Here is a 26302-nt window from a genome sequence, read left to right as displayed (position 1 = left end):
AGGATGTGAAGCAAGCACCTAATGCAGACCTGATGCCAAAAGGATCATTCAAAAAGACATTTCCAATCATTAAAATCTGTACTGTTTATTCAACACTCACTCATTTATGTGGTCTTAGTCCTTTCTTTTTAGAGACATTTCAATATCTAGTTTAAAATCTAAAATTGCAAAGCTACTCAGCCTATAAGAATTTTATTCTGATGATGTGAAATAGCAACTAACATTACTAGTAGACCTGATTTATTCATAGCTACTTACTTTCTTATGTCCCTGATATCTTCGTGGCTCACTGTATGCAAAGCTCCTTTTTGGACTCTGTCCAAACGCAAAGATCGAGGTGAAGAAGGTGGGGATGTCTCACATTTTATTGTCGCTTTATCATCACGTACCTCTTCTCTAGAAGCTGGAGACTAATGGAAAAAAAATAAAACTTGAGGGTCTTGTTGGAATACACTAAAACATGAAAGCAATATTAACACAACAAAAAAACATTAGAAGGAAATTCAATAATTTCCAAGTTAAAGAGTTACTCTTGCCCTTACTATTCTGCAGTTGCCTGGTTCTCGTTTGAACTTCTGAATTATTTTCTTTTTTTAACTTTCACTGACAAACTGCTATATTTCAATCTTAACTAGTGAAATGAGCAAGGAGCCATCTTTTGTTCACTCACAGATCTAAAGTAATGTCATCAGCTCCATGAAACCAACATAGCTGGCTTCAGTTTACGCAAACTGCAAATGCTAACAAAAAGTTCTGGGAAAAAATGATTTCGTTGTCGTGTTTAGATAAGCATTAGCAAAACTACCAATTCTATAAAGTCAGTTTCTATGTACCTATAGCCTTGGTTAATCTGCTTGAAGAACAGAAATAACAATTTGTGTATGCATTAATAGATCCCTGAAATATTGTTTCAATTGTTGCAATTACAAACAACACAGCTGTACCACGTAGCAGCAAAAAAGAAAACCTCAAAAACAAATGACCAAACCCATACTTCTGCTAAGAAGAAAAGCCATTTTACATTTAATATCAAAAAACTTATAATCTCTATCATACAGTTAACCAGCAAATTCTCTCGTAAGCTTCTGGTATCCATTAACAAGTTGAGAGAAGAGTAAGCAAATGAAGGAGCACAGCAGTAAATAAACTAAAGATTTTACCTTTCTACGGTGTTTCCTTAAATCACTAGGCTGAAAGATGCGTGCAAAAAAAAATTTGGAAAAGCCATATTTATTGTAATTTGTAGCACAAACTGAAATATCTACCACAGACAAAATATACCAGGGAGAATTTAAAACTACTACAACAACAGCACAGAGAACCATATGAGAATGAAGCACTCTTCAAATCACAGCAGTATTTAAAAATGCATGCCTGAAGACAAAAAAGGAAGGAAAATAATCAAGATTTATACTTGATTGCCTACAGAAGTACTCTAGATATTTCATTATAGTGGTACAGTACGTGAAACTAGCACATAAGATGTGCACTTCATCTTTAGCAAGAGAAATAGTAAAGCATTTTGGGGCAGGAGTTTTTTTGTTTTTTGTTTTTTAAAACAGGGAGGATTTCCAGTCTTATGTCAAGGACTCTTCTTCTCCTCTTGAACAACATAACCTACACCTACACATAGCAACAGTAGGCACAGAGCTTAACAACTCACCAGTGTCATTTCATTCCCAACACCTTAGCCAATTGTGTAGTTGTATATATAGCATGTATATATAGCATGAAAAGCAGTCATACTTTAATAACTGTGAAAGAGCTCATTTTGACAAAATAACAATGCTCTTTTTACAAAGTTTAATGTGATGATATGCTTGATTCAGATTCTACTGTCAGTTTTACCTAATCCTCCATCTGCTCCAGAACCCATTCTATTTCACTTCTTATGTTCTTCTCAATTCTGCTACCACGCAGACCAAGATAGCAACCTTGAGTTATGTGAACAACTTATCAGGTTATTCAGGCTAATATTGACAAAAATTAAACTTAGATTATTTGTCATCATTGTGTTTGCCAACTTATTATTTCAAAAGACTGTAAACCAAAAATAAAGTCAATAAAATAGTCAGCAGCCTTCGTATATTTTGCTGTTTTATTGGTGGTAGTGATTTTAAAATCAATACCAACTTCTAAAAATCTTCTAACTAGAATGGATGCAAACTACACAAAATTAAGAAGTTTTGTTGTTGTACTATGACTGTAGAGTTGTGTATAAAACAACTTCTGAGAGAAATAACATCAGATTCATATCCAATTTTTTTGTTTTTTCCTCTATTAAATTTGATAGAACAAAAATCTGAAAATGCCTGCAATATGGAATGAAAAATATTCATGCAAATTGTTGAAGAGAGCTATATAAGCTTCAGAATTGATTAAGTTGATAGCTTTTAAACTAGATGAGGGATTTTCAGCTAACTGTACTGCCCAACTCTACTTTAGTTATCTAAGCTAATGCTGCCATCATACTCAAACTAATGCAGCTGTCAAAAATCGTAAGAATTCATTCTGTCTCATAATTCCCAGTAGCTTTTCTAAAAGTTTCTAGAAATCTTTTGTTTAATAATTCTAGAAACACAGCTCATTATTGTGAGAGTAAGGATATAAAGCAGCCCAACTCTTGAAATATGTTAATTTATGCAAAATAAAGATGTGCTTGACACTGGATATATGATCTGAGCTACTAAAATGATTTTCTTTTTTTAAATACAAAAATGGCAAACGATTCTTTTTTATGGAAAAAACCTTGCATTACAAAGTTATTACACATTCATTAAAAAAAAATAGGAAAAATAGGTGGCAGAAATGCTCATTTTTAAACTCCTATCAGAGACCTAGATTAGATACAACAATCTGTTGCAGCCTGCCTGCTGTTGCAGTGTTGGATAGCATTCCTTTTCCACTGAATCTTACAGTCATGATACAAGTGCAATAATCCAAGACAAAGTGTAGTAGCCATGACATTGCACATACAACTATTTAGCACAGGTTCCGAATCTGGAGACAAAGTAACGTATATAGATAGAAGTATTCTTTTAATTCTGACATACTCTTCAGTGAAACATGTTCCATCTATTAAGGACATAGATTTGTCTAAAATTTAAATAAACAAAAAGATGGAAAACTGGTCTTTTTTTTTTTTTTTTACAAGTAGACTTACTACGTAAAACACCTCCTAGAAGGATTAATTTTCCTAAGCAGTTGTAGAAAGGTCAAAAGAATGGATCCATCCTTCTCTACTCACTGAACTGTAAAGACCAAGCTGCCACTATGCCAGCTACTAAGTCTAACATATTTATCTACATGTTTAATAGGCTAAGAAAAGACACTAGCACTCAATATTACCACAGCTGTGACATCTTACAAACTTCAAGATTAATATAAAATGTGCAAATTATGCTTTAGTTGAATATTTAGCTTAAAAAAAAAAAAAAAAAAGACCACTAACACTAAAGCTCAAAACAGACAGTAACTTGTTGCTGGAGAGAGGGTTAAAAAGAAAACTTTTATTTCTTCCAGGAAGAGTAAGGAAGAAAAATCATAGCAAAAGGAATACTTCAGTATGACATGCTGACCAGTAGAACCGAGTTCTGAATGTTTTGTTGTTTTTTTGGTAATCATTATGATTTTACCTTACTCTTTTTACAGAAGTTGAAAGGAAGCAGTAGAAAAAAAAAACTAGAGAAAGGACAAACAGAGTAAAGTAAGAAGCAGAGGAAGGGGAGAATCAAATGCATTCCCTATAGAAAAGGAACAGTCTCCTGGAAAAATAAAGTTAGTGGATACTTACCAATGTCATGATACCTAGTCTGTCCACTTCCCTAGCTGGACTATGCGGAATCCGCCTGGGGGTGGAGCGGCCACTGCCAGGTGGGGAAGAACCAGCAAGGGAACCACTTCCATAGGGAGGAGGAATGGAGCTCATGGACCGGAATCGGCCATGGGCATCCAAACTCCCACTACCCACTCTGCTTTCAATTTCCTCTGCACGCTGTTCTGTGTTTTCCTTTTCTTCCTGTATAAGCCTAAAAGAAAAAAGGGTTCCAAAGGAACATGGCATTTAAACAAGCACCATATAAACAGACTGGCCCACTCAAGCATTCTGAAAAGCGGTAGCACTTGACAGACAAAACAACAGCACTGAAAATTCAGTAATCCAATCTGAAAAGAGGTTGTAAACACTACAACTATCACCACCATGCAGAGTTTCTGTCCAACTAGCAATACAATCCCTTCCCCAAAGGAGACTGAAGACCTGAAAGGAATACTTAAGGCACAAGCTATCAAAGTTTTTTTTGTTTGTTCATCAATTCTCACTCTCTCAGACTCCCAAAGGAAAGTGAATGAGCAAACAATTTTGTGAGTGACCATATAGAAAGGATTTCTTGTGTTACACATTATTTTTCAGTAAAAATGTAACAGTAGATATGCCATACCTAATCTCTTTGTTAATTGCATCCAGCTGTTCCTGAAGCATCATGGCCAAAGTCTGAGCATCAGCCTGACCACTTGGTGACAGCAGATCAACTGAACTGAATATAGTCTCCCTGTCATCCTCACCATCAGACACATCGACATCGCTTTCAAATGCTTGTGCCACATTTGCCAATACACTTGCTTGCTGGGCTCGCTCCCAGTCCTGCTCATTCAGAGTTTGAACCTGTTATAAGAGAATTAAAAAAAAAAAAGACTCAGATGTGAAACGTGACATTTCTACTACTTTTCAAGATGTTTAGATTTTTTTTTTTTTAATTATTTTTTAAGTGCTGAATGTATCCATCAAGATAGCAATGTTTAGAGAAATGTAAACCAAAAAGCTATGATGTTGAAAACTCTGCCTCTTAAAGGTAAGAACAGTTTAAAATAGCCAGACCTAATAGATAAAACACCATTATCTTGGCTATATATGTTCTCAACAGATTTTTGCTAACAAACACAATGAAAACGTTCAAATCAGCTTTACGTAAAAGGAGAACTTGCAAGACTGGGTTGCAGGACAAGAAATGTTAGATTAGTGAATGAAAGTTGAAATCCAAAGTGTAGAGACACAAAGGAAGGACTCTTTCATATTACACTGCACAGATTTTTCATACTTTAAGCAAGTTGGACATTACAGCCCAAAAATTGCAGACTGAAATGGAATTATACAGCTTAGTAGCCATGTATTAGTGAAGCAGAATATCTAAATGCAAGCGCATCTTAAAATATATTTTCATATACAAGATCCAGCCCCTTTATTGCTGTGTAATCCTATTCCACCAACTCCTTCCAACATGTTAACTTCATCTAGTCTACTTTGTTGCCGTCACTTTATTTCAGAGTTCTAATACCTTTGAAGGCTCATCTCTGAGAGCTGCCAAACGCCCTTTCTGAGGACGCCTCAGCACAGAAGAGGTGCCATAAGAGTCTGCATGACTGTCAGCCACAGATGAAGATGTCATAGGGTATCTGAAATCTGGTCGGCTAAGACAGGAAGAAACACTATCGTTAGCAAGGTGGGGAGAGGAGTGAAACAAGCTAAGAAACCCACCCAAATGATTTCTGTTGTACCCTCAGTTCCTTTTTTTTTTTTTTTAAGTGGTGTAATAGCTGCTTTATCTGCTCTATAAAGCATGTTTTATAGCTACAACTGAAGTGTTTTCATTTACAATAGGTAAAGTTTTTTGGTTTTTTGGGTTGTTTTTTTTTTTCAGGAAAACAAAAAATAATTGAACTACAATTAAGTGTTTGTACCTATGATGAAGTGATGTGGCTCTGAGTCTCACTTGGTCATTTTCAGCCCTTAATGCTTCAATACTTAATACAAGTTTATCCTGTAAAAATAGACACAACATGTAACAATGTGCATTAAAAAAAATTAACATCAGATCCTAATCTATAAGCAAATATTTAGCCCATTGAGCTAATTTCTATGAAACTCAAATGTAAGCAGTTTTAAAACAGACTTGAACAACATAAAACCAAAATGATTTTTGCTACAAAGCACAGCACCATCACAAAAGGGCATCCAAGGATAATTCTTGGCTCTCTACACTGTATACTGTAAAAAGCAGCTACTGAGCAAAATTCACACATTACTAACCTTAGGAAAATTAAATGGCAATATTAAATAAGAACCAAGATTTCTCAAGTTGTGAAAAACAAGTCCTAAAAGCATCCACTTTTAACTCTAGCATTCATAAATGCTGTAAAAGCTTGAATTTAACAAAGCAATCCAATGAATGAGAAAACAATGAAAGCCTGTGGAAAGTGGTTGATGATTAACATCTGTGCCTTGTGTGAAAACTAGTGGCCAACAAAAATTTGAAGCACATCCTACAGAATATTCTGAATATGTTCTTCATTTAGTTAGAAAATCACAGCCTCTAATAGTTTGGCCTAGCTACTTACTAGAACGATTTGGGGAGATGAAGTACACCTGTGATTTAATAAGCAATAGCATGTATTATTTCAGAACAGTGTGATCATAAAACGAATCATCACTGCTTAAGGAAGCAAAAAAATGAAAGGCCCCACCACTGTTATTCAAGAAGTGAATTTGCCAGTTACAGAGCCAGTCGCTATTACAAAGGAATAACCAAGTCTAAGAATTCTGAGAGAGAGAGATTTATAAGACAATTTTATCAAACAAGCATCTCATGACATCCACTGCTTCAAGTATACACCTAAGGGAAAATACCCACTGTTAAAGTATTTCTCTTTTCTTTCTACTGTTCATAGTTTCATGTATAAACAGTAAAAAAAATACTATGTAAACTTCAAATTTCAGCAAATTGCCAGTATATCCATCCACTTTGCATATTCTGAACTGTATTATGTCTGTTACATAAAAAAAACCAAAATATTAACTATAAAGACATAACAAAATTGAAGCAAACAGTACTATAAAATAAAAAAATCAGCCCACAAAATTGGTATTTTTGGACTAACTAGCATTAATAATGTTGAGATTTATGGGGCAAGCCAAATCTGCTTCTGCTATGTGGCAATGCTGCAATTATTTCCCAATATAACATTTCAGAAATGCTTATTATACCTTCTCATGTTGAAGTTCCTCTATTTGTTTTTTCGCATTTTCAATTTCTCGAAGAAGTGAATTCTAAAACAAAATGTATCACAAGTTATTTATAAAAGCTTACCACTCCTAACCCATAACTAATAAGAGTTACTAGCAAACTTTAGTCATACTGTACAGATGCACCTTAATTTAGCAGATAGTTTATTTCTTACACTGCTTCACTTTGATCACATCTCAAAAAATCTTTTACATATAAACCCCTCTAAATGATGGATTTACTAACAGCAGAAACATATATGTATTTAATACAAATACCTTACTTGATCAAAAAACAAATAGTAATTATGCAGCTAAAGAACTTCAAATCTGTTCAGTCTTCGGTTAGTAATGCATTACTGGCTGTTATCACTGAATTTTCATTTTGCTTTCACTTGTCTGATCAACAAAATTACTGTAACGCAAGAGCTGTTTTCTTCACAATTATGTTGCAACTTTTAAGCAGCTCCAATAAAGGTACTTACAACTACTACAATCTGTTTGCTCAAAGCAGTTCCCAAATTCCAATTAAGAATCATCTGAGAGCTACAAAACCAAAAACATTTAACTAACACGATCACAGTAAATGATTTTAAACAGAAGTCAAGAGATTCTCTCTTCTAATAGTAAATTTATAACCACCTCATGTATTCTTTGCTTTCCAAAGTTGCCAGAAAGTTCTGCTAAGCACATTTCCTTGAGATGAGTAATAGAATTATTTGCATTTTAAACCTGTAATAAGATTTCGTAAGTGAACAAACAAATCATTCTGGGAAAAGAGCTTCAATGATCAGAAGGAAAGTATGAAATTTTATATGCACCTTTCTTTCCAATTTATTAGAAGAATGACCTGGAAGCCATTGGGAGAATTTTTTCTAGAAGCTGTTACTGACAGTGAGGGACAACTAAATCTTTCTCCTTATTCATGAATGTAGTTTGAGGGGTAAATAAGTGCTCTGGGTTAACTCTAACGCATCCCTCCCAACGTTGACCGTAAAAAAAAAAATGCCATCAGCTGTTTCTCAGAAATTGAATTTATGAAAACTGTCAGAGCAACCTTAACAGTAAGGCCCATAACAAGAGAGTCAGAAGTACTGGGAGCAGCTGGTAATCTTGAAAATAGCAATCTTAAAACCTAGAAGGCAAAAGTCTACAGCCTTAGAGACCAGATAACTGACCTCCCAGTCCATGGCAGGCGAGTTGGAAATAGAAGATCTTTAAGGTCCAATCAAATCATTCTATGATCACACATGAAGCATCTTCACTGTTAAACCAAAGGACCAGAACCAGTAGGACCTGCATTTTTACTATAGTACTTGATTTTTCTTACCCTCAAGAACGCGAAAGCGGGAAAAAGAAAAAACTAAATCTCTAATGATCTGAGGTGCAGGCAGTTCTACAACTCTCAAAAGACCAAAGGCTTAGGGATAAGAACTGACTTAACATGAATCCATGAGAAAGTAAACACCCACTGAAGTCTGAATACATCATTATAAGCCACACAGCTTTTATTGAGACATTTCCCCAGATGGTCACCTCAGCCTCCAGTACAAGAAACTAATTGCTTACTAATCCAAGACAAAGCAATTCCAATTCAAAGTACTACTGGTAAAAGGCACTGATTTTTTTTTTGTCTGTCACAGAATAAGAGAATTCTTAAAGACAGGCATGAAAGAAAAATCCTTGAGGACCTAGCTCCAAAAGCAGAAAGGAATCAGAAGTAAATATGTAGTAAAAGAGGAATTAAATACAGAAGAAGGCTCTGACACGTGCACCAACAACACAAGGAATAGTTCCGTTATATTTGTATAACCTGTCCATCTGGGGAAGACGACAAGATTGTCTCAACCTGCAAGAATCCCACAACGATTTAGAGTAATCAACACAGACAAAAGCTGTGGGAAATAAAAGGAATCTGAACTGCAGAGGTCACAGTTCAAGTCCTAATTCTTCAAACTTCCTGTATTATGCTGGACAAGCCTACTTATGCAGTCCACACCAGACTAAAAAAGAATAAAGCATCCTAGAAGATGTGATCTCAATGCATGTTTAATGCCTACTCTCCACCCAAAAAAAAAAAAAAGAAACTTTAAGAATATACTTCACATTACAAAATACAGAAATCACTACAGAATGTTCAACATCTAGTTAATAAACACGCTGGAATGTGACTTAAGGTTACCTTATCTTCCAAGGCAGCCATTCTTTCCTTGAGATGAAGCTGAAGTCTTTCATTAGATTCAGAGAGTAGCTTATCTACAGTTTCTGACAAGCGTTTATTATGCTCTTCGTTCATCTTCTCTCTCTGTCTAGCCTGAGATAAATAACAAAAATTAAAATTCTTACGACAAAGTTACTGAAATAATTTGAACCTACAATGTCTATAATATTTCTGGTTGTAAAGCAGTATGTTTTCTTAACCTACATTTTTCTTTAATAGAAATGATTTTTCCAAGGGATAAGAAATACTGCATGCATCTCCAAGACTCAGTAAGGGAATATAAGGGACAAGATTTTAATGACCATTTGAGATCAGAAGTTTGAAAGTCTGAGCTTACGCTTTAAAAACAAACCAGATTTCAAAAGCAATTAATTATTTACAATCTATAAATCATTTTTTGCATGCTCAGTTACTTCAGCGAGATTTCTGATCTCTTCATCAGAAAGCATACTCAGAAAGTATAATTAACAATGAGGTAATTCCAAACTTATTTCAAATTGATCAGAGACTTTCAGCTTTTCCTTGAGACTGAAAGTTATCCATAGAAAGTGGCCCAGATCACCCAGCTATGAGCCAACCTAAACTCTGCTTTATTTTAGAGATGAAACAAAATCAGCTTTGCTGAATGGTAGAAAACCATGAAGAGAATCAGATTTTCAGCTTTGTTTCACTGTCAAAAATATGTATCGTACCCTTTGCAGTTCTTGATTCTTTTCTTCTAACTGTGCTTCCATCTGTCTCAGTCGCTCCTCTATATTGCCATGCCTCTCTTCAGCCTATCAATTTAAAAAACAAAATCAAATTTTTCTATTAAAAAAAAAACTTTCAAAGGCATAAAAACATTCAAGCATGACAGTATGTCTAACATGCTTTGTGTAACTGCCACTTATGATAATATACAATGCAGAATTGATGCTTTTCTATCACTAAGAGTATCTAGTGGGAGAGTTCGCATGTTACATAACAAGACAAAGCCTCTCACCACTAGATCCTGTGAATCAACTCTTATTTGCAAATGATTTTGTAACAGCAGATTTTCAAACTTCCCAAAAGGCAAAAAAAAAAACCAACCAAAACTAAATGCATTCTCAACTTCTCACTAGCCTAGACACTATGATTTTTTGTTGTTGATCATGACAAAGCAGAAAGCAGCAAGCAGAAATGAAGACTAATACACAAATTCTACCTTCCTAAGTTTGGTGGTAAGTTCCAACACTTTAGCATCTTTAGCAGCAGAGTTCCCAGGAGACAAAAGGTCAGACTACAGAGCCAGTAAGGGATGGAAGAAATAACAGGGAAAGAAAAGAAACTAAGACTTTAAAGAGACACATATACAAAAAGGTTCATTTATACTCAACACATATATTACTTCAGATTCCACTATTCCATTTGCAATCCTCTAAAAATCTGTATTGCTGACTACCCATTACTTCTCTCATCCTACATGTCTCACTCACTTAACAGTAGAAGAAAACCATCTTTCCCCTTCAGAAATTGCTACTTATTTTAATACTTTAAAGCTTATTATTGAAAGAATTGTAATAAAACCCAAAGTAGCAGTTCAAAAAGACCCTTCCTTTTTGAAACAACAACAGAAAAACTAATCAAATTCCAGAGAGAAATTAAAGAAACGGGACAAATCAGAGTGCGTTTCAAGAGATGAACAGAAATAATGTCTGAACAGTTTGGGGAAAAACTAAAACAAATGAACAAAAACAACAGTAAGAACAGATTTTTTTTTGTATTAGGACACTAACAGAGAAAAAGATCTCAAGGACGCTGTCCAGTTATCTCACCTTTGAAAGTGCTGCAACTCTCTGTGCCAGCTCAGCTTCCACCTCCGGTAAAGTTTCAGCTTTTCTCAAAGTCTGCTGCAGCTTCTGCTCAGCTAGTTCCAGCCGTTCTTGCAATTGCCTGTTCTTATCTTCACTCTATACAGGATTATGATCAGCAATTTTTAGTGTTAAAATGGGAATCAATTTTGATCAAAGACGAAGGTAAAGAGACAGTTTACTGATTTTACCAGAACTAAGGACAACAAGCTATTCAAAACTGGTCTCATAAACAAAGATGAGGCATCTTCCCTTTCAATATATGGAAAGCCTTTTCCTTTTTTTTTTATTGCAAATATTTTTGTGGATTCCAAAAGCAACTCTACCACTGAACAAATATAGTAATGGTATGGGAATTATATAGAAAATGTTGCAAACTTTCAACATCAAGGCTCTGCTAAAAGTGCGCTACACCAAAGATAAATTCCTTTGTCTTTCAAACAACACTATACATGTTACCAGAAAATTTATTTTAAAATATAAGTGTGTACAAAACTTATTAAAAAAATTACAAACAGTAACTAATTAAATGTTGCCTGGCTTCCTCCAGTTAGAAAGTGATTAGCTAAATAAAGGACAAAACCCCTCCTCTGGCTCAATCAAGTCACTGAAATGCCTAAAAAACACTTCTCCGGTATACTCCCATCTTCATTTTCAGGATAAAACTCTGTACAATACACTCCCTACCAAAAAATAATTATCAACAACAGTGCACTACAAATACTTGTTTTCCTAAAAGCAAAGTGAAGTGCTTTGGAATAGTACAAATATTTATTTCAGTTAGTACTATGCTGAGCAAAACGTATGGAGCAATTTACAACCTGTCGATGCATGGAGTCTTTAGTGGCTATTTCATTTTCAAGTTTATCATTGAGGTCATGCACAGATGTAGCTTCACGTTGTGCAGCGAGGTAGCGTTTTTCAAGAGTTGTAATTCTCTCTTCCATGTCCTCCTTTTGGGCCATGGTCTATCCAAAATGCAAGACAGAATGTAATCTTTATTATTGGGAATAATTATTTATTGATCAAACAACAGAGCACAAAACTGTGAGCATAATTTGTAACTTTGGCTAATAAGTTCAGTAATTCTCTTGTTTTTAGTAGTTTATTTAAGACCACTAATCTTTACTTAATGGATGGTCAGAGTGGTCTGAGAACTAACTAAAGGTCCCTTTCACTTTAATAGGGATACATCTCTTCCAGAATACATAGTCATATTAATTCAAAGGTTAGTGATGGATGGGTAACAGGAACCATCCACCACATCACTAAGTGATTCTATAACCACATACAACTTTAACAACAACAAAAAATGAACCTCATGAATACAGTCAGCATCTATGACAAAACAAGTATGTTTCATGCTTCAAGTCCACAAAGCCAAATCTCTAGTTTAACAAATTTATGTGAAGTGTCTATTTAATAATAGGCTAGTTCACAAGACAAATTTTCTTAAGGAACTGGATTTTTTTTTTTTTTTTTTAAAAAGGACCATCATGCTGTAAAGCAGTTATGCCTTATCTTTAGACCAAAGAACATCAAGGATTAACTGAGCACTGACAACAAATTTTATAAAGCGATTACACTTGTGACTACCTAAATTGACAGTTTATTCCTCACCTCTCGTACATCTCTCTGCAATTTTGTGTTCATCTCTTCAGACTTTATTAAGTCTTTTCTAGCTGTGTCAAGATCTTCTTCTAGCTCTGTTACTCTACTAGACAAAGCAGTAAGGCGTTCTTTCATTTGCGTCTGTTCCTTGTTTTGCTTATCTATGATGTCTTGGAGTTCAATCACTTTAGCAAGATTTTCATCATGGCACAAAGAACCATCAGAAGATCGCTATTAAGGAGAGAGAAGTATTTACATATTATATAGAAATTTGAAAAATGAACTAGTAGTTAGCAGTAAACATCCCTGAAATAATTCTATTACGAAATAGATTGCAAAAAGCAAAACAGGCTTTTTGATCACATTTTCACACAAAATCTTTTATTATGGTTTACAATTAAAATATTCTGGTTAATCTTAAAAAAAAAAAAAAAAAAATCAGGCAGCTTCAAGTAAATAGCTCTACCTTCCCATTTGTAGTTGGTGTATTTTCTTGTTCATGATTTATATCCAGCATCCCATCTGGAAGCGTTTTTTTCTGATTATTTTGCTCTTTCAGAATCATTAACTAAAAGAAAAGAAAAGCTTATATAAGTTTCAAGTTTAATTTCCATCCCAATAGTAATATAAGGAACAGCTGCAAAAGCAAAGGAGCAAAACAAACTTACTACAAGGTATGTATTAAGTAAATATGTCACAAGCACTCAAAAAATATGCCACTGCACCCCAACAGCAGTTCTTCTAAAACCACAGAAACTATTTCGTTTGTTTTTTTCTTCTCTCCCCTTCTGGTCTTTAACACTTACGGAATTAAAAAATACAGTCATCTCCACTTAGGAAAAATTAAAAGCACAAAATTGAAAGAAAATCTTTAATAACTGAAAAAATGACAAGTGCACACCTGAGGAATACTTTAAAGAAAAACCTACCTCTTTATGCGTAGTACCTAGTTCTTCTTCCAATAAACTACATCTTTCAAGTGCTACTCGTAACCTCTCCCTTACCTGAAAGAGTCATTTCAGTGTAATCAAATTATTTGAAATTAAGAAATCAACTTCACACTCTGCCATGCTACTACACACTTTCAGGTTATAAACAATACTTTATTTTCACTACATTCAGAGATCAGCTTAATCTCAAGTCAGTAGTAATTACAAGAGACAATACAAAAAAACCTAGATAAACAATGAACGTCTCAAAATCTAGCTTCTTCTGTCATTAACAAATTACATCTTAGCATGACCTACATATAGGCAAGAATTAAACATAACCAGAATTTACCCACCCTTTTGTAAGGTACAAAGCATGCATGTTTCTGCTTATTCGCTAAAGGAAGAAGGGATATACATCTCCTGAAAATAACCTGCAAGACTTATACAAGTTCACAAAAGCTGTTCAGTAAACTATGAGTTGGCAGCAAAATTCACAGTAAGTTTCACCATTTGCATTGCCTGCTTCTAACATCAGGTACAGCTGAAGGATGGAGCTCCTTTAAATCAGCTTTATTTAATAACACAGTGTAAGCAGATTTCTTTCCTCTTGTTCTCTCTAGTCCACTTGTTGTATTACACAATTAAAAGGCTAAACCCTGATATTATACACATAAGTAAACATATGTATTCCTCCAACAAATACATAAACCAAGCATGGTTCGGATGCAACATTAGCACAGAATGACAGAATGCTAGAAGAAACTACAGCATCTTGCTGCAGTACAACACCTTTTCTTGGGAGTACGGTTACTAATGCAGTTTTAGCACAACCACCATTTTAATATAACAACTTAAGTATATACAACTGTATGGTTCACACTAAGAAGAGATAGGATTTTTAAACTAGCATAGTTATTACCTTTTCATCAAGGGCTTTGTGGTGTTCAAATAAAGATTTTAGTGCTTTGAGAACTTCTACTTCACTAGAAACTCCTGCTGGAGATTGAGCTTGTCTCTTCACAACAGTCATTCTGAGAGATCGCTCATGCCTGGAGACGAGACACTCCAAATGTTCCAGTAACAGCTAAAACAAAAAGCAACAATGTTTATTCCCATCCTGCAGTTATAGAGAACTGTGCCTCCTAAAACACCAAATTCTGACTTTTACATTTCAAACAAATATTATATCAAGTCTAAGGACACATTTTTATCAACATTTCATTCTAGAAGTGATATCAGAGCTAATGAATTCCCTATACTCTACATAGTTTTAAAATCAGCTTTCTACTTAACCGAGCCTTTCCAGTTCTTCCACCAATCTGAAGACCAGTGTGCTTGTCAGAAGGATATACAAACAAAATACTCTTAACTGTTCTTCTGGCAGCTGTGTAATCTGATGGCAAAGACCACTACAGCTTGCCCACTCTACTCTTATCTAGAGTACTGTACATTTTCAAAACTATAACTAGAAGAGAGCTGAACGACAGTACTGTGATTTTAAATGCCTTTTCCTGATTCTGCATGGCAATATCTGGAGCCATATGTAAATTTCCAGCCATTCTTAACATACATCCACATCTGCAGGATGACTTATGTGCAAATAGCAAGGTAAAAAAGCATTTAGCTTTTCAAATTCAATATTCAGTGTTTTTCCTCCATGTAGTTGGATGCTTCAAAAACAATGATCTTGGACAGAAGAGAAGGAACTAACCCTTGTATTATTTCTTTCCGCTTTCAGTTCAGCGATTTCTTCTTCTCTTTCAAGCAGCTGTTCCCTGCATACATTTAGCTCTTTTGTAAGCGCTGCAAATTCCTGAAACAAACCACACAAATGTAAATACATAAAATACTGGGATGTAGCAAGAGTGGATTCATATGAACAATTGACGTAATTTCTTAAAGAATTCATTTCAGATGTCTAAAGCCAATACAATTGTACAGTCACGATGAGCAGGCTTAAGTTTCAATGCTTAAAACACTTACAAAGTAACAATGAAAGACACTGGAACAGTAGTTCGAAAACTTGCTTCTGTACTTCCAGTTATCTGAGTTACAGTAACGCTGTTAAGCAAAGAGAAAAACCTGTCTCTATTGCACTTACACATTGTTTCTAAGGTTGGTGTTTCTGATACAAAGATATTCTACTGAGCAACTGAAATAGCTACTACATCCTAAACTATTTTCATTCTCTAGCAACAGTGTCTCAAGAAATATAAAAGGCATTGGATCAACTCAAAGAACACACTCTGGATACAATGTAAGATACAACTACACAATGTTGTCATTAAGCAAATACTGAGAATTATGTTCCCTTCCAACTTAGTTTGGTCAAATTTCAGGTGTAATCTGAACCATAGAATCACAGAATCATAGACTCACAAGGCTGGAAACAACCTATAAGATCATCTAGTCCAACTGTCTTCACACTAGCACTGCTACCACAAGCTACTAAACCATATCTCACAGCTCCCCGTCCAGACACCTCCTGAATACTGCCAGGGACAGTGACTCCACCACCTCCCTTGGCAGGCCATTCCAGTGCCTGGCCACTCTCTGAGAGAAGTTTTTCCTCATGTCTAACCTAAACCTCCTCTGGTACAACTTGCTGCCATTTCCCCAGGTCCTGTTTGTTGCCTGGGAGAAGAGGCCAAACCCCTCATCACCACAGCCTCCCTTCAGGAAGCTGTAGAGTGCAATGAGGTCTCCCCTGAGCTCCTCTTCTCCAGACTGAACAATCCCAGCTCCCTCAGCCGCTCCTCATAGGACTTGTGCTCCAGACCCCTCACCAGTTTTGTTGCCCTTCTCTGAATCACATTGAAAACAATTATTGGTAGTAAGTCTAAACATGAACAAGGTCATACTTTAGAGGACAGTGTTGTAGGAAACAGGGTTGAAAGATTATTTTTGTTATCAGTGCCACTTAGCGACTAATGAGAAAATAAATGCACATCAGTCACCTCAATGACTGGTGAACATTACTGAACTGTTCTGAAGTACTCGTACAGGAAAAGACAGCAATGCTAATAAACTAATTAGTCTTCATTAATTCTCTACTTTCTATGAAAGATAAAGACCAGTCATGTCTGTTAGCACATGAGTACAGTTGCACTGCTAAGACAATGGAGGTAAGGCTAAGAATATACCGTGTAAATACACTGTGCATAAAAGCTGCTTCTCCAATTTTTCCAAACTCTGAAAGATACACTGCTCAATTGACAGCAGCTGCATATCAAGTAGAGGCTTAAGATGGAGCTGTTTTGTAGTATAATTCAAAGTGACAAAAAGCCATGCTTAAAACAAAAGGACACATCAACTAATTATACTAGTACAGCCGTAAAATCTAACTTGAAGCTAAAACAAGCAGTCTAAAAACGTGTATTAATTTAATTAATCAAAAAACTTACAAAGCTTTAATCTAAACACACACAACAAAAGACAAGAAATTCTGTTGCATGATATATTGCCTAGAGTGAACTCCTTCGGGATTACTAACACAGTAGGCATTAAGAAGTTGCTGTGAACAAAAGACAGCACCACCACAGATGCAGAATCCCTCATCATAACAACTCCTCCTAAATAAAAATTTATCATGCATGTTCCAGTCAAAATTATGCATGATTATTTCACCTTTATACCTCTAAAGTAATTTCCATCCACCCTTAAAAAAACTGACTTATGATTTTCAAGAAAAAAAATGCTGAAAATACACATACTAGGGCATCCTGGTCAGTAAATTCATAGCTACAGACAACTTCAAACATGCAAAACAAAATATTAAAGATTCTTGAGCGCAAAGTAAACCAAGAAAGGGAAACTCCTCCCCAAGCTTTACAGGAGCTGGAGGAAAAAACCACTCTGCTTTAAGCTCTGCCTACAGAATTCTCCTTCCTATTGGAATTTGTACTGCACCCCCAGTAACCCCGTGGGACTTTCCACGACTCCCAGGCAAAGGACAGCATGCATTTCTTTTGCTCCAGATACAAGCACAAGTAAACCCAGCTGAGGTTCTTAAGGTGTAGCTCTTCACAGGTCCATCTTGCTTATCTTTGTACATTATGCAATTGACTGTTTTCAAGTAGTACTGAACTAGTAAAAGTACTAAGACTCAAAGTATTTCCAAAAGAGCTTGATACAAACTTATTTTATGGGTTGTTCTTTTTCCCCTTTTTCAAAACAAATGAAAAAGTCTCCCTCCAAGTGCCAACATCAAAATCCAGATGTATGGACATGTGGTGAGCTCTATATTCCTCCAGTCTATCTCAAGTCTAGAGGACAGAACAAAGAAAGCAGTAAGGACTATCAGACACTGTTTTCCATCTGTCCTCAACATAGTATCACTGTATGGCATTAATAAATATGTTACTGAAGACAACATGAGATCTATCTACAGAAAAACAGTGTATATTTCAAAGGAGTTGATTCACCCTTCAAATAATAATTACAGACAGTTCTGCTCCATTGCTTTCTCCTGTGCAAATATAAACTGTAGCACAAATATATCATAATTCTGACATGAACCATCACACTGTCAGGTGACCCAAGAATAACAATGCACATGGGAATTTATACTGCTGCTCCATAAACAGACTGACACGTATTTCTAGCATTGCATAATACATTCATTGCTGTTTGTTTTTGAAAAATGTATTTGCTTTGAGTCCCATAAGCAGCTTCAGAAAGAACACTCAAGTGTCCTCAGTTTCAGCTGATGCTGCCAAAAGACATGTCCTTTCTAGTTTAAATCACTCTCTTCAACGGCAGAGTTTGTGATTTCCTCAAGCAGTTCAAAAGGAAACCATTCGCAACTCCATTACCTAAAAACTTTCTGAATTCTCTCACCTTTTTCTCCAGCATTAAATTGATATACAGAAACAAATACAGGAAACAAGAAAATTCATAAGAAGCTTTTTTACTTGTCCAAATACTATATTACTTTGTACGTAAAGAGAAGCTTGAAAGCTTCAGAACTGAAGTTCTGCTCTGCTTCCAGTTGCAATCAAAATAATAAATAGTCTGCTCTGAAAACTGACAGGAGTGGGGACTCAGAATAAGCACAACAGAGCACTTACTACAAGAAACAGAGTGCCAAATATACCAGATAAATATCCTCTGTTGTTCAGAACGCACTGGCAACCTATGCAGTAAACTGAAATGCTTACTCAAGAAAGTAACTTTCTGAACACAATATGACACTGTGTCAGAAAACTCAGCAAAAAAAATAAACTCAGTGAAAGTAACTTCGTTGTTCAGTAATTCATTTTCTGGGTTTCGTCCACATACTCCACAGGTTTTTAAAACAATGGCATTTCTTCATGAAGAAGAGTCTGTATTCTGGGCACAAGGTGAAAAGGAAAAGCTGCCAGTGAGACAGACGTGTGGAACGAGATCTGGAACTTTTTTTTTTTCTTTTAAGACTCCTGCTGTGTTTGTAAGTAAGAGCAGTGGAGAACCACGTCTCTCAGCCCAGCCTGGTAGGAGTACATCCGAGCCACAGCACAGAAAACACACCAGCAAACAGCATCTGGGCAGGCATGATCCATGCCTGAACAACATAAGGACAAACACCACAGTGCCCGAGTGACCATCCTTCCAAAGCCACAGCTTTGGGAGTGAAGCAAAGTGTTCTTTTTCTTTTTGTGCGTTTCTGTTCAAAAGGTTTTCACTCCAGCAATTCATTCTCTGGTGACAGCAGCATCCCCGTGTGTGATGCTGTCCAACTTCCAGCATACTTAGCTGAGAGGCAGCAAAACCCTTGCTGCATCATATTCTTCTGCATTTCCCTCATTTCTTAGGACGAGGGGAAATGGCCTTAAGTTGCACCAGGGTAAGTTCAGGTTGGATATCAGGAAAAACTACTTTACAGAAAAGGTTGTTAAGCACTGGAATAGGCTGCCCAGGGAGGTGGTTGAGTCACCATCCCCGGATGTGTTTAAAAACGGTTTGGATGTGGTGCTCAGGGACATGATTTAGCAGGGGGTTAGGGCAGTTTGGTTAGGTTGTGGTTGGATTCGATGACCTTTAAGGTCTTTTCCAACCTGAGCAACTCTATTCTAAATGAACTGAAATAGCACCAGCTGATCTAGCTGTCAAGCTTGTAGAATTGTGATGTCTGATGTGATACTTGACTACTTAAAAGACGATGGTGGTCCAGGAACATTACGGCTTTCAGGTAACAGATTTTCTTCATGTTTATTACAAGTACACTTTACAGGTTCCATGGATAGTACACTGCCATTAAATGCTACATGATAGGAAAGATGACATTTCAGCTGGGGAAAAATTTAAAGAAACAGGTAATCCCTGTGAATCTGACAACAGGAGCTGTATAACAGGGATGCTCTTTCTACAGTAACTGCAGAGAACAGTAGGGTTGCTTGGGATTTGCTTAAACAAAAAACATTTTTGCACAAAATACAAACACTACTCTTCAGCAAATAAGAATTCCAGATTAAAGGTAACAAGATGACTAGAAAACTTATTTTAAGGATAAGAAGATACAAAAAAAACTTCTAGCTTATCAATATTACGTATTAAAAGCTATCTCCTGGCAATACAAGGATGAAGATGCAACTATTGCACCTTTAGGAACATCTCTGCCCCAACTATGTGAGCAACATTTACCTGTTTAATCCTTAAGTAACATTCTGTTTTATTGTTAACATTCTGTTCTGTAATCTGCACATCAAGCAACCCACACAAGTATCCAATATACTGAGAACATAATAAGAACAACAGGGGAAAAAAAACACAGGCCATCAGTGATGAGAAACTAAGGTAAACATGAGACAAGTTTCCACAGTGTTATTCATATTACATGTAATCCATGCTTATTCCAAATAGTGTGTGCGCACAGAAATGAGAAGTATCATAAATAAAACAATCAAAGCAAACCTAAATATCTACACTTAACAGGATATTTAATAGTCAGCTCATTTTAAACCTGAGGGTTGTAGGTAGCAGCAGTAGCCAATATCCCAACATACCAGGTTTTAAAATACACAGTCAATAAAACTTCACTGTTTAACAGAATCTGGAGGGGTCAAGTAACAGCAAGCAAGTTTTGTAGCTATTGATTCACACCAGTTTAGTTTTTTCAGCTGTTAGGATTATTAAATAATTCAAGAACAGAGCTACAACTCAAAAGCACTTGCATGTTTTGATCATTAAGTCCTGCCTTCCAAGAAAATGCAGAAATCCAGAAGAAACAATAACCAACGTAAGCAGTGCTTTGCCTGTCCAGTCCAATAAACCAGATTACTTTCAACCTTTCCAATATCTATGGCATGCCAGAATGTGTAAGTCAGAAATTAGTCTAGAGTGTAAAAAAAAAAAAAATTTGCTTTTCACCTAATGAAATTACTTTTCAGTAAGCATCAAACATAGATATGGTTATGTCAGACTCGAGTCTGAATTAAAGTGTTATTCATACTCAAACTGGCTGAGAACCTGCCAGTGAGAACAGTGCAGTAAACGCAGCCCTTAAAAATATCAACCGTCCTCTCCTATTCCTTATTTTGTGTAAGAAGTTTTAGTGGCTCAAAAAACCAAACTGCACCATTAAAACATAGGTGCAAGTTTCTTTAATTGTAACAACTTTCTCACATTCCAACCACTGACACTGAGACAGTTTAAAATGTTTAGTATAACTTTGATCAGTCTACATTTTCCTTGAATCAAAAGCCATTTTTCCTCTCTCTACCAAAAACTGTACCGCTGCTTGAAAACACTAAAACAAGCACTGCATCCAGTTAATGAGCAGTTACTAATAAACTTATTTATTATATTGAAGTTAAGCATCTTTTATCACTCCTGTTCTCTCTTGCAGTAGAATATTCTTGAACTTCACTTCTTGGATTGACCTTTCCGGGCTTTCTCATTAATGTTGCTCCACTCTAAACATGCAATGAAGTTTTAAAATATTTACAGTTGTATAGTTTTACTGCTCTGGAACAAAACACACTGCTTCCAGTCCACTTCGGAGCTGGAAGCTCTGGTGTTTGACAGAAAGCAATGCGTAAAATAACTCTCACTCACAGCCAGTAGGTAGTGAACAGATGCCCAAGTGCAAAACAGATAAATTCAGTGCAAAACCAAATCTCTACGGCAATAAACAGGTTTCCAGCTACTGTCTTGACTGACCTGCTCTCATTTACATGTAGCATTCACTGAGTCTTAACTACAAAGCACTAAATCTGGATTTAATTGCTAAGAACTTTCAGGAAGTGCTGCATGTTGAAGTACAAGGAAACATAAATGAAGATGAAAAATATTTGGCAGTTTTGCAACAGGAATGCAGAATTAACAGAAAAAAAAGGGGAAGGAAACACATCAGTTCCATGTTCTCTTCTAAAGCTCCTCTTTCCCTCAATAACATCTCTGACAGACATTTCCTATTGGGGCATGGAAGTGTAGAAGTACTGAAATCCAAACATGGCAGAATCTTTGACCTCCTGAAACATCAGAGGTTCTCCTTTCACCACACTAATTAATATCCAAAGTTCACACGCACTCTTTGGAAAGAGAGCCTGTAAGCTCAAGCACACAAACTGAACTGTAGGTTGAAGGCAGGCAAACAGGAACCACCTACACTTGACTCATTAAATGCAGCCAACAGAAGCCATTTAAACTAGCAAAGTTATTACCATCTATGCTATCAAGTTTAATTTTCTCTAAATCATGCAAACCATCACTGTTATGCATATAAGGTAAAAGTAAAGCCCAGTTCAAAAACATATCCTGGTGCAAAGCCAATAATCACCGATTCTACACATCATTTTACAGTGCAAAGTAGAACTAAGCCCTGGCAGCGTTCTATTTTCTTCAGTGCTAAATGCACTTCTTTAAGTCTGCAAAATTCAGCAAGAGGAACATAAGAGTATTTAAACAGGCCAGAAAGTATCATCCAGTAACTCCTAGGTTAGGTCTAATTTTGCAGTTTGCTAAGATCCTTCCTGTAAGACAACCAGCCTTGATATCACTGACAGATTAAGAATCTACGTTTTCTTCAAATCACTCTTTCATCTCTTCATCAACTTTAACAAATCACTGGCAGCACCTGTGGCCTGTTGAAAGTATAGTGGATCACAGAGTCTACTTTCAGTTAACTCAAAGGGAACACCTACTTTCAGCTCAACCTTTTTAACAGAGACTTTTAAACTACTTTTACAACTACAGATGTGTATCAAAAATTCCATACTGAATCAGCAAACAAATATATCAAAACAATTCCACCCCATCCCCAAAGGCTTTTTCCAAATACTCTATACCTGTGGGGGGAATTTTGTCACTTAGGACTCAGCAGCATTCACTAAGAATTAACAAGAAAAAAAACTGAAGGCTAATTACAAACTCAAGTTGTAAGTTCTTTTTTTGTCTTGCAAAGTAGTTGCAAAACACTGCTACTGAAACTACACTGTAAATCTTCAGAGTAAAGAAGGTTCAGAAATACAACAGCCAACATGCAGCAAGCATAGAGTATACAGAAGCTGTCCTCAAAACCTTAGTATCTATTCATACAAAAAGGTAGTGTATGGCCCATCCAGTTCCAATCCCCTGCCATGGGCAGGACTGCCACCCACCAGATGGGGCTGCCCAGGGCCCCATCCAACCTGGCCATGAGGACCTTCAGAGATGGGGCATCCACTGCTGCTCTGGGCATCTGAGCCTCAGAGCAAGTGTACAAGATCAGCTGAATATTCATCAGGAAAGCTTCAGTCATCATGAAGGAGCAGGCTTTTAAGCTCAGGGTGTGTTTGGCTAGTTTGTACAGGCTAGTCAGTGCTACAGTAGTCCTTTCCAATACTGTGCAAGCATCAATACTCATATTCCAAAATTATAATAGTTTACCTTAATACAAAAACACTTTGGAAAAAAAGGGAGATATCTGGAACAAACATGCCTCTCAGTTACAGTCTGAACTGGTGAATTTGTAGGGCTTCAGAGTTTGAACGATCATATTCCTGCACCTCTGGTTTAATCTACTTTCATTAGTAACTAATACAGTGAGTAGTAGGACAACTTCTTAGTTGTAGCTTTAGGCATCTCCATTTTTGGAGTCCATGTCAGTAAAAAACTTACCCACACCCATATCCACCATGGCAAATGGAGAATACAAGTTGTACTTAATTAAGAGGAAGAATCTTGCCTTACCAGTTCAACAAGATACAGGGCAAAACCAGTCTTCATATTTAATATGACATATAGAGATTTCATTTAAGCTTTTCCTCTCCACAAAGAAGTTGGTCAAGATCTCCTGGGATGCTGCAGATGATTTCACAATGCATAACACTCCTCAAAACTGTACAGTAAGTGTAAGGTATCTGAGAAAATTTAATAGAAGTTCAACACTCTTAGTGGGACCCCCCATTATGGAGACTGACTCCTACTAAAGCTGTAACAAGTTTGTTGTAAACAACACTGAGCTGTCAGTTTCCTTAGGCAAGAAAAAGATACCGACTCCAAGCATGCTGCACTCACAAGGAACAGCACAATTCTTGCTCAGCTGACATTTAATACTAAATTCCTTTGAGTTAAGAATTAAACATCATTTAATCCTTAATCCTGAATTTCAGCATCTTAATCCTCACAGAAATAATAATTCACTTTTTTTCAGAAACAGGCCCAGAAAAAGATTCTTCATGCATGATTATTTCAGAGATGGGATCTCTCCGCTTGCAAAAACTGTAAGCAGCGGCTGAGGCTCTGCCCTGCCTTATTCCAGCCATTAATCTTGGCTCTAGTTGCCAGGTTTAGCTCTGGCCAGTAGTTCCAGTGTGTTTTTCACACCGTGTTAAAAGGGAGTGCTTGGGAATATCTGAATAAGGCTGGCCGAGCCACTCTCATTAAACAAGCATCAACATGAATTTCCCTTCAGTGCTCCGATATATATTTATACACACACACGAACTTTTCTTCTGCCAACCGATGAAAGTTCAGTTTTATAGTTTCAAACTTGTTTAAGCAAGTAATACTCAATGAAGACAGACAGATGCCTTCAGCACGTAATTCAACTTGCAGGCCCTTTACATGTTGTTTTTCTACTTCTTTGTATTCAATCACTCAGTTTACAAGCTAAGTGAATTTACTAGCTGAAGCTAAATACTCAAATCTGCAACATTGGGAATGAAAGCAATTAGACCATTCTATTAAAAAGGTTCCTTTTACAAAACAAAAACCAAAACAAAAAACAAAAACTACTCTAAAACCTGTTCAAAGAGTATAATCTCACATCTCAAAACAGACATGTCCAATATTTAAAAACAAAAGCTTAACCCAGTAACAGATTGTCAACATTTGTTTTATGCTTACATTAATGTTTTGTTGCTTGCTTGTTTTGACTGCAAAGACGACATTCAAAACAAACAGTCCCATCAAATGTCATAACAACCATCCGAACCCAAAAAACACCTTACCTCACAGAACGCATCCAAGAATACTGAACACCACTCAACAGCAAGGAACAAAAAACAAGAAAAAAAGGAGTCTTAACATGCTCTGATCAGCAACAGATGCTGCAACAAAACATGGATTGATGAGGAGCCTGGCCTGCAAAGAGGAATAAGCTCCTGATCTACAATGGGTTACAAATGAGGGAAAGATGATGCAGCCAGGAAACCATGAAGCCTTGCACTCGTTTGAGAGAAAATACAAGCTTGGCCCATTTCTCCTCTACTACCTCCCAGGACAATTCTTTATAACCATTACACAGAATACAGAAAGTGTTACGCAGTCTCTGGAGACTACAGTTACAAGGAATCAGTTGCACCAATTTAATTTATCAACATAAATCTACAACAAGAGGAAAGGGCAGTTTCTTTGCTGCATGGCACTGAAAGCAAAAACCCTAAAAAGCTTTTTAATTCCCATTTTACAAGACCTAATCCCCTATTTCTTGAAACAAAGGCTCAGATTTAAGACAACAGTGTTGTTGAACCACACCCTCTGAAGACATTCTGAAAACTCTAGCTGCATGTTCTAAAAGAGAAAGAACTAGATGCACCTGCCCCATGTTCTTCAACACAAAGCTAACAAAGAATGCTATTGATCTTCAGAGCCTTATCCCCAGCAACTGTACCAAAGCACACAAAACATATTTTACTCTACAAAAACACTCAGCAGTATCCCAAAGCATCCTTGAAATTATCTAAGCCAAACTTTAGTCATTCACCCAAAACTAATACAGCCCTGGAGAGAGATACTAAATTTAAACGTTCCCCTAAAACATGCAGACACACATGAAGACCCCCAACCACATTTACCCATATATATGAGGTCTCAAAGACTGTCCTCCACGCACGCTCTGGTCTTCCAACCATGGTCTCTAAGGTGAAGATTCATTCTCTATATCCACAGAGTTTAGATTATCTGAAAAATTCCTAATGCCAGAGGTAACTATTCATACAACAGAATCCCAATTAAGTATTTAAATTACATCAAAATTCTATTAACGTGTTTCCAACTTATGATGCAAGAGGTAGCCCATGTCTTAAACCCTAGAAGAAGGGAGAGACTGAAGTGTGACATGTCAGTCAGGACTTCAAATATGACATAACAGAGCCTTAAAGGATAGTAAATTACCGAGAATGCAGGTTCCCCTTGGGAACAGTAAATCCACAAATCTTACTCATTCACAAACTACAGAGAAAAGCAC

General features: G+C 36.3%; 1 protein-coding gene across 8 annotated transcripts in view; it reads right to left on the bottom strand.

The window, feature by feature from the left end:
- The window catches only part of PPFIA1 (PPFI scaffold protein A1), a 56128-nt gene that overhangs the window by 19170 nt on the left and 10656 nt on the right, over positions 1-26302 (bottom strand). For 5 of the 8 annotated variants that reach the window (XM_090140745.1, XM_090140748.1, XM_090140746.1 and 2 more), the window contains exons 3-18: positions 15365-15466; positions 14573-14737; positions 13651-13725; positions 13188-13289; positions 12731-12952; positions 11932-12078; positions 11075-11209; positions 9971-10054; positions 9240-9371; positions 7040-7102; positions 5737-5816; positions 5334-5466; positions 4440-4663; positions 3794-4028; positions 1161-1190; positions 259-410 (exon numbers count right to left, since the gene is read on the bottom strand). In XM_090140745.1, the coding sequence (XP_089996871.1) occupies positions 259-410; positions 1161-1190; positions 3794-4028; positions 4440-4663; positions 5334-5466; positions 5737-5816; positions 7040-7102; positions 9240-9371; positions 9971-10054; positions 11075-11209; positions 11932-12078; positions 12731-12952; positions 13188-13289; positions 13651-13725; positions 14573-14737; positions 15365-15466 (2081 nt within the window). The remainder of the gene's footprint in view (positions 1-258; positions 411-1160; positions 1191-3793; positions 4029-4439; positions 4664-5333; positions 5467-5736; positions 5817-7039; positions 7103-9239; positions 9372-9970; positions 10055-11074; positions 11210-11931; positions 12079-12730; positions 12953-13187; positions 13290-13650; positions 13726-14572; positions 14738-15364; positions 15467-26302) is intronic. The other 3 variants (XM_031593310.2, XM_031593312.2, XM_090140751.1) reach the window with 1 other exon arrangement.

Source organism: Phasianus colchicus, chromosome 5 (genome assembly GCF_987193195.1).
Source record: "Phasianus colchicus chromosome 5, bPhaCol1.hap1.1, whole genome shotgun sequence".
NCBI classification, from domain to species: domain Eukaryota; kingdom Metazoa; phylum Chordata; class Aves; order Galliformes; family Phasianidae; genus Phasianus; species Phasianus colchicus.
This window is presented reverse-complemented; position numbering and strand designations above follow the sequence as displayed.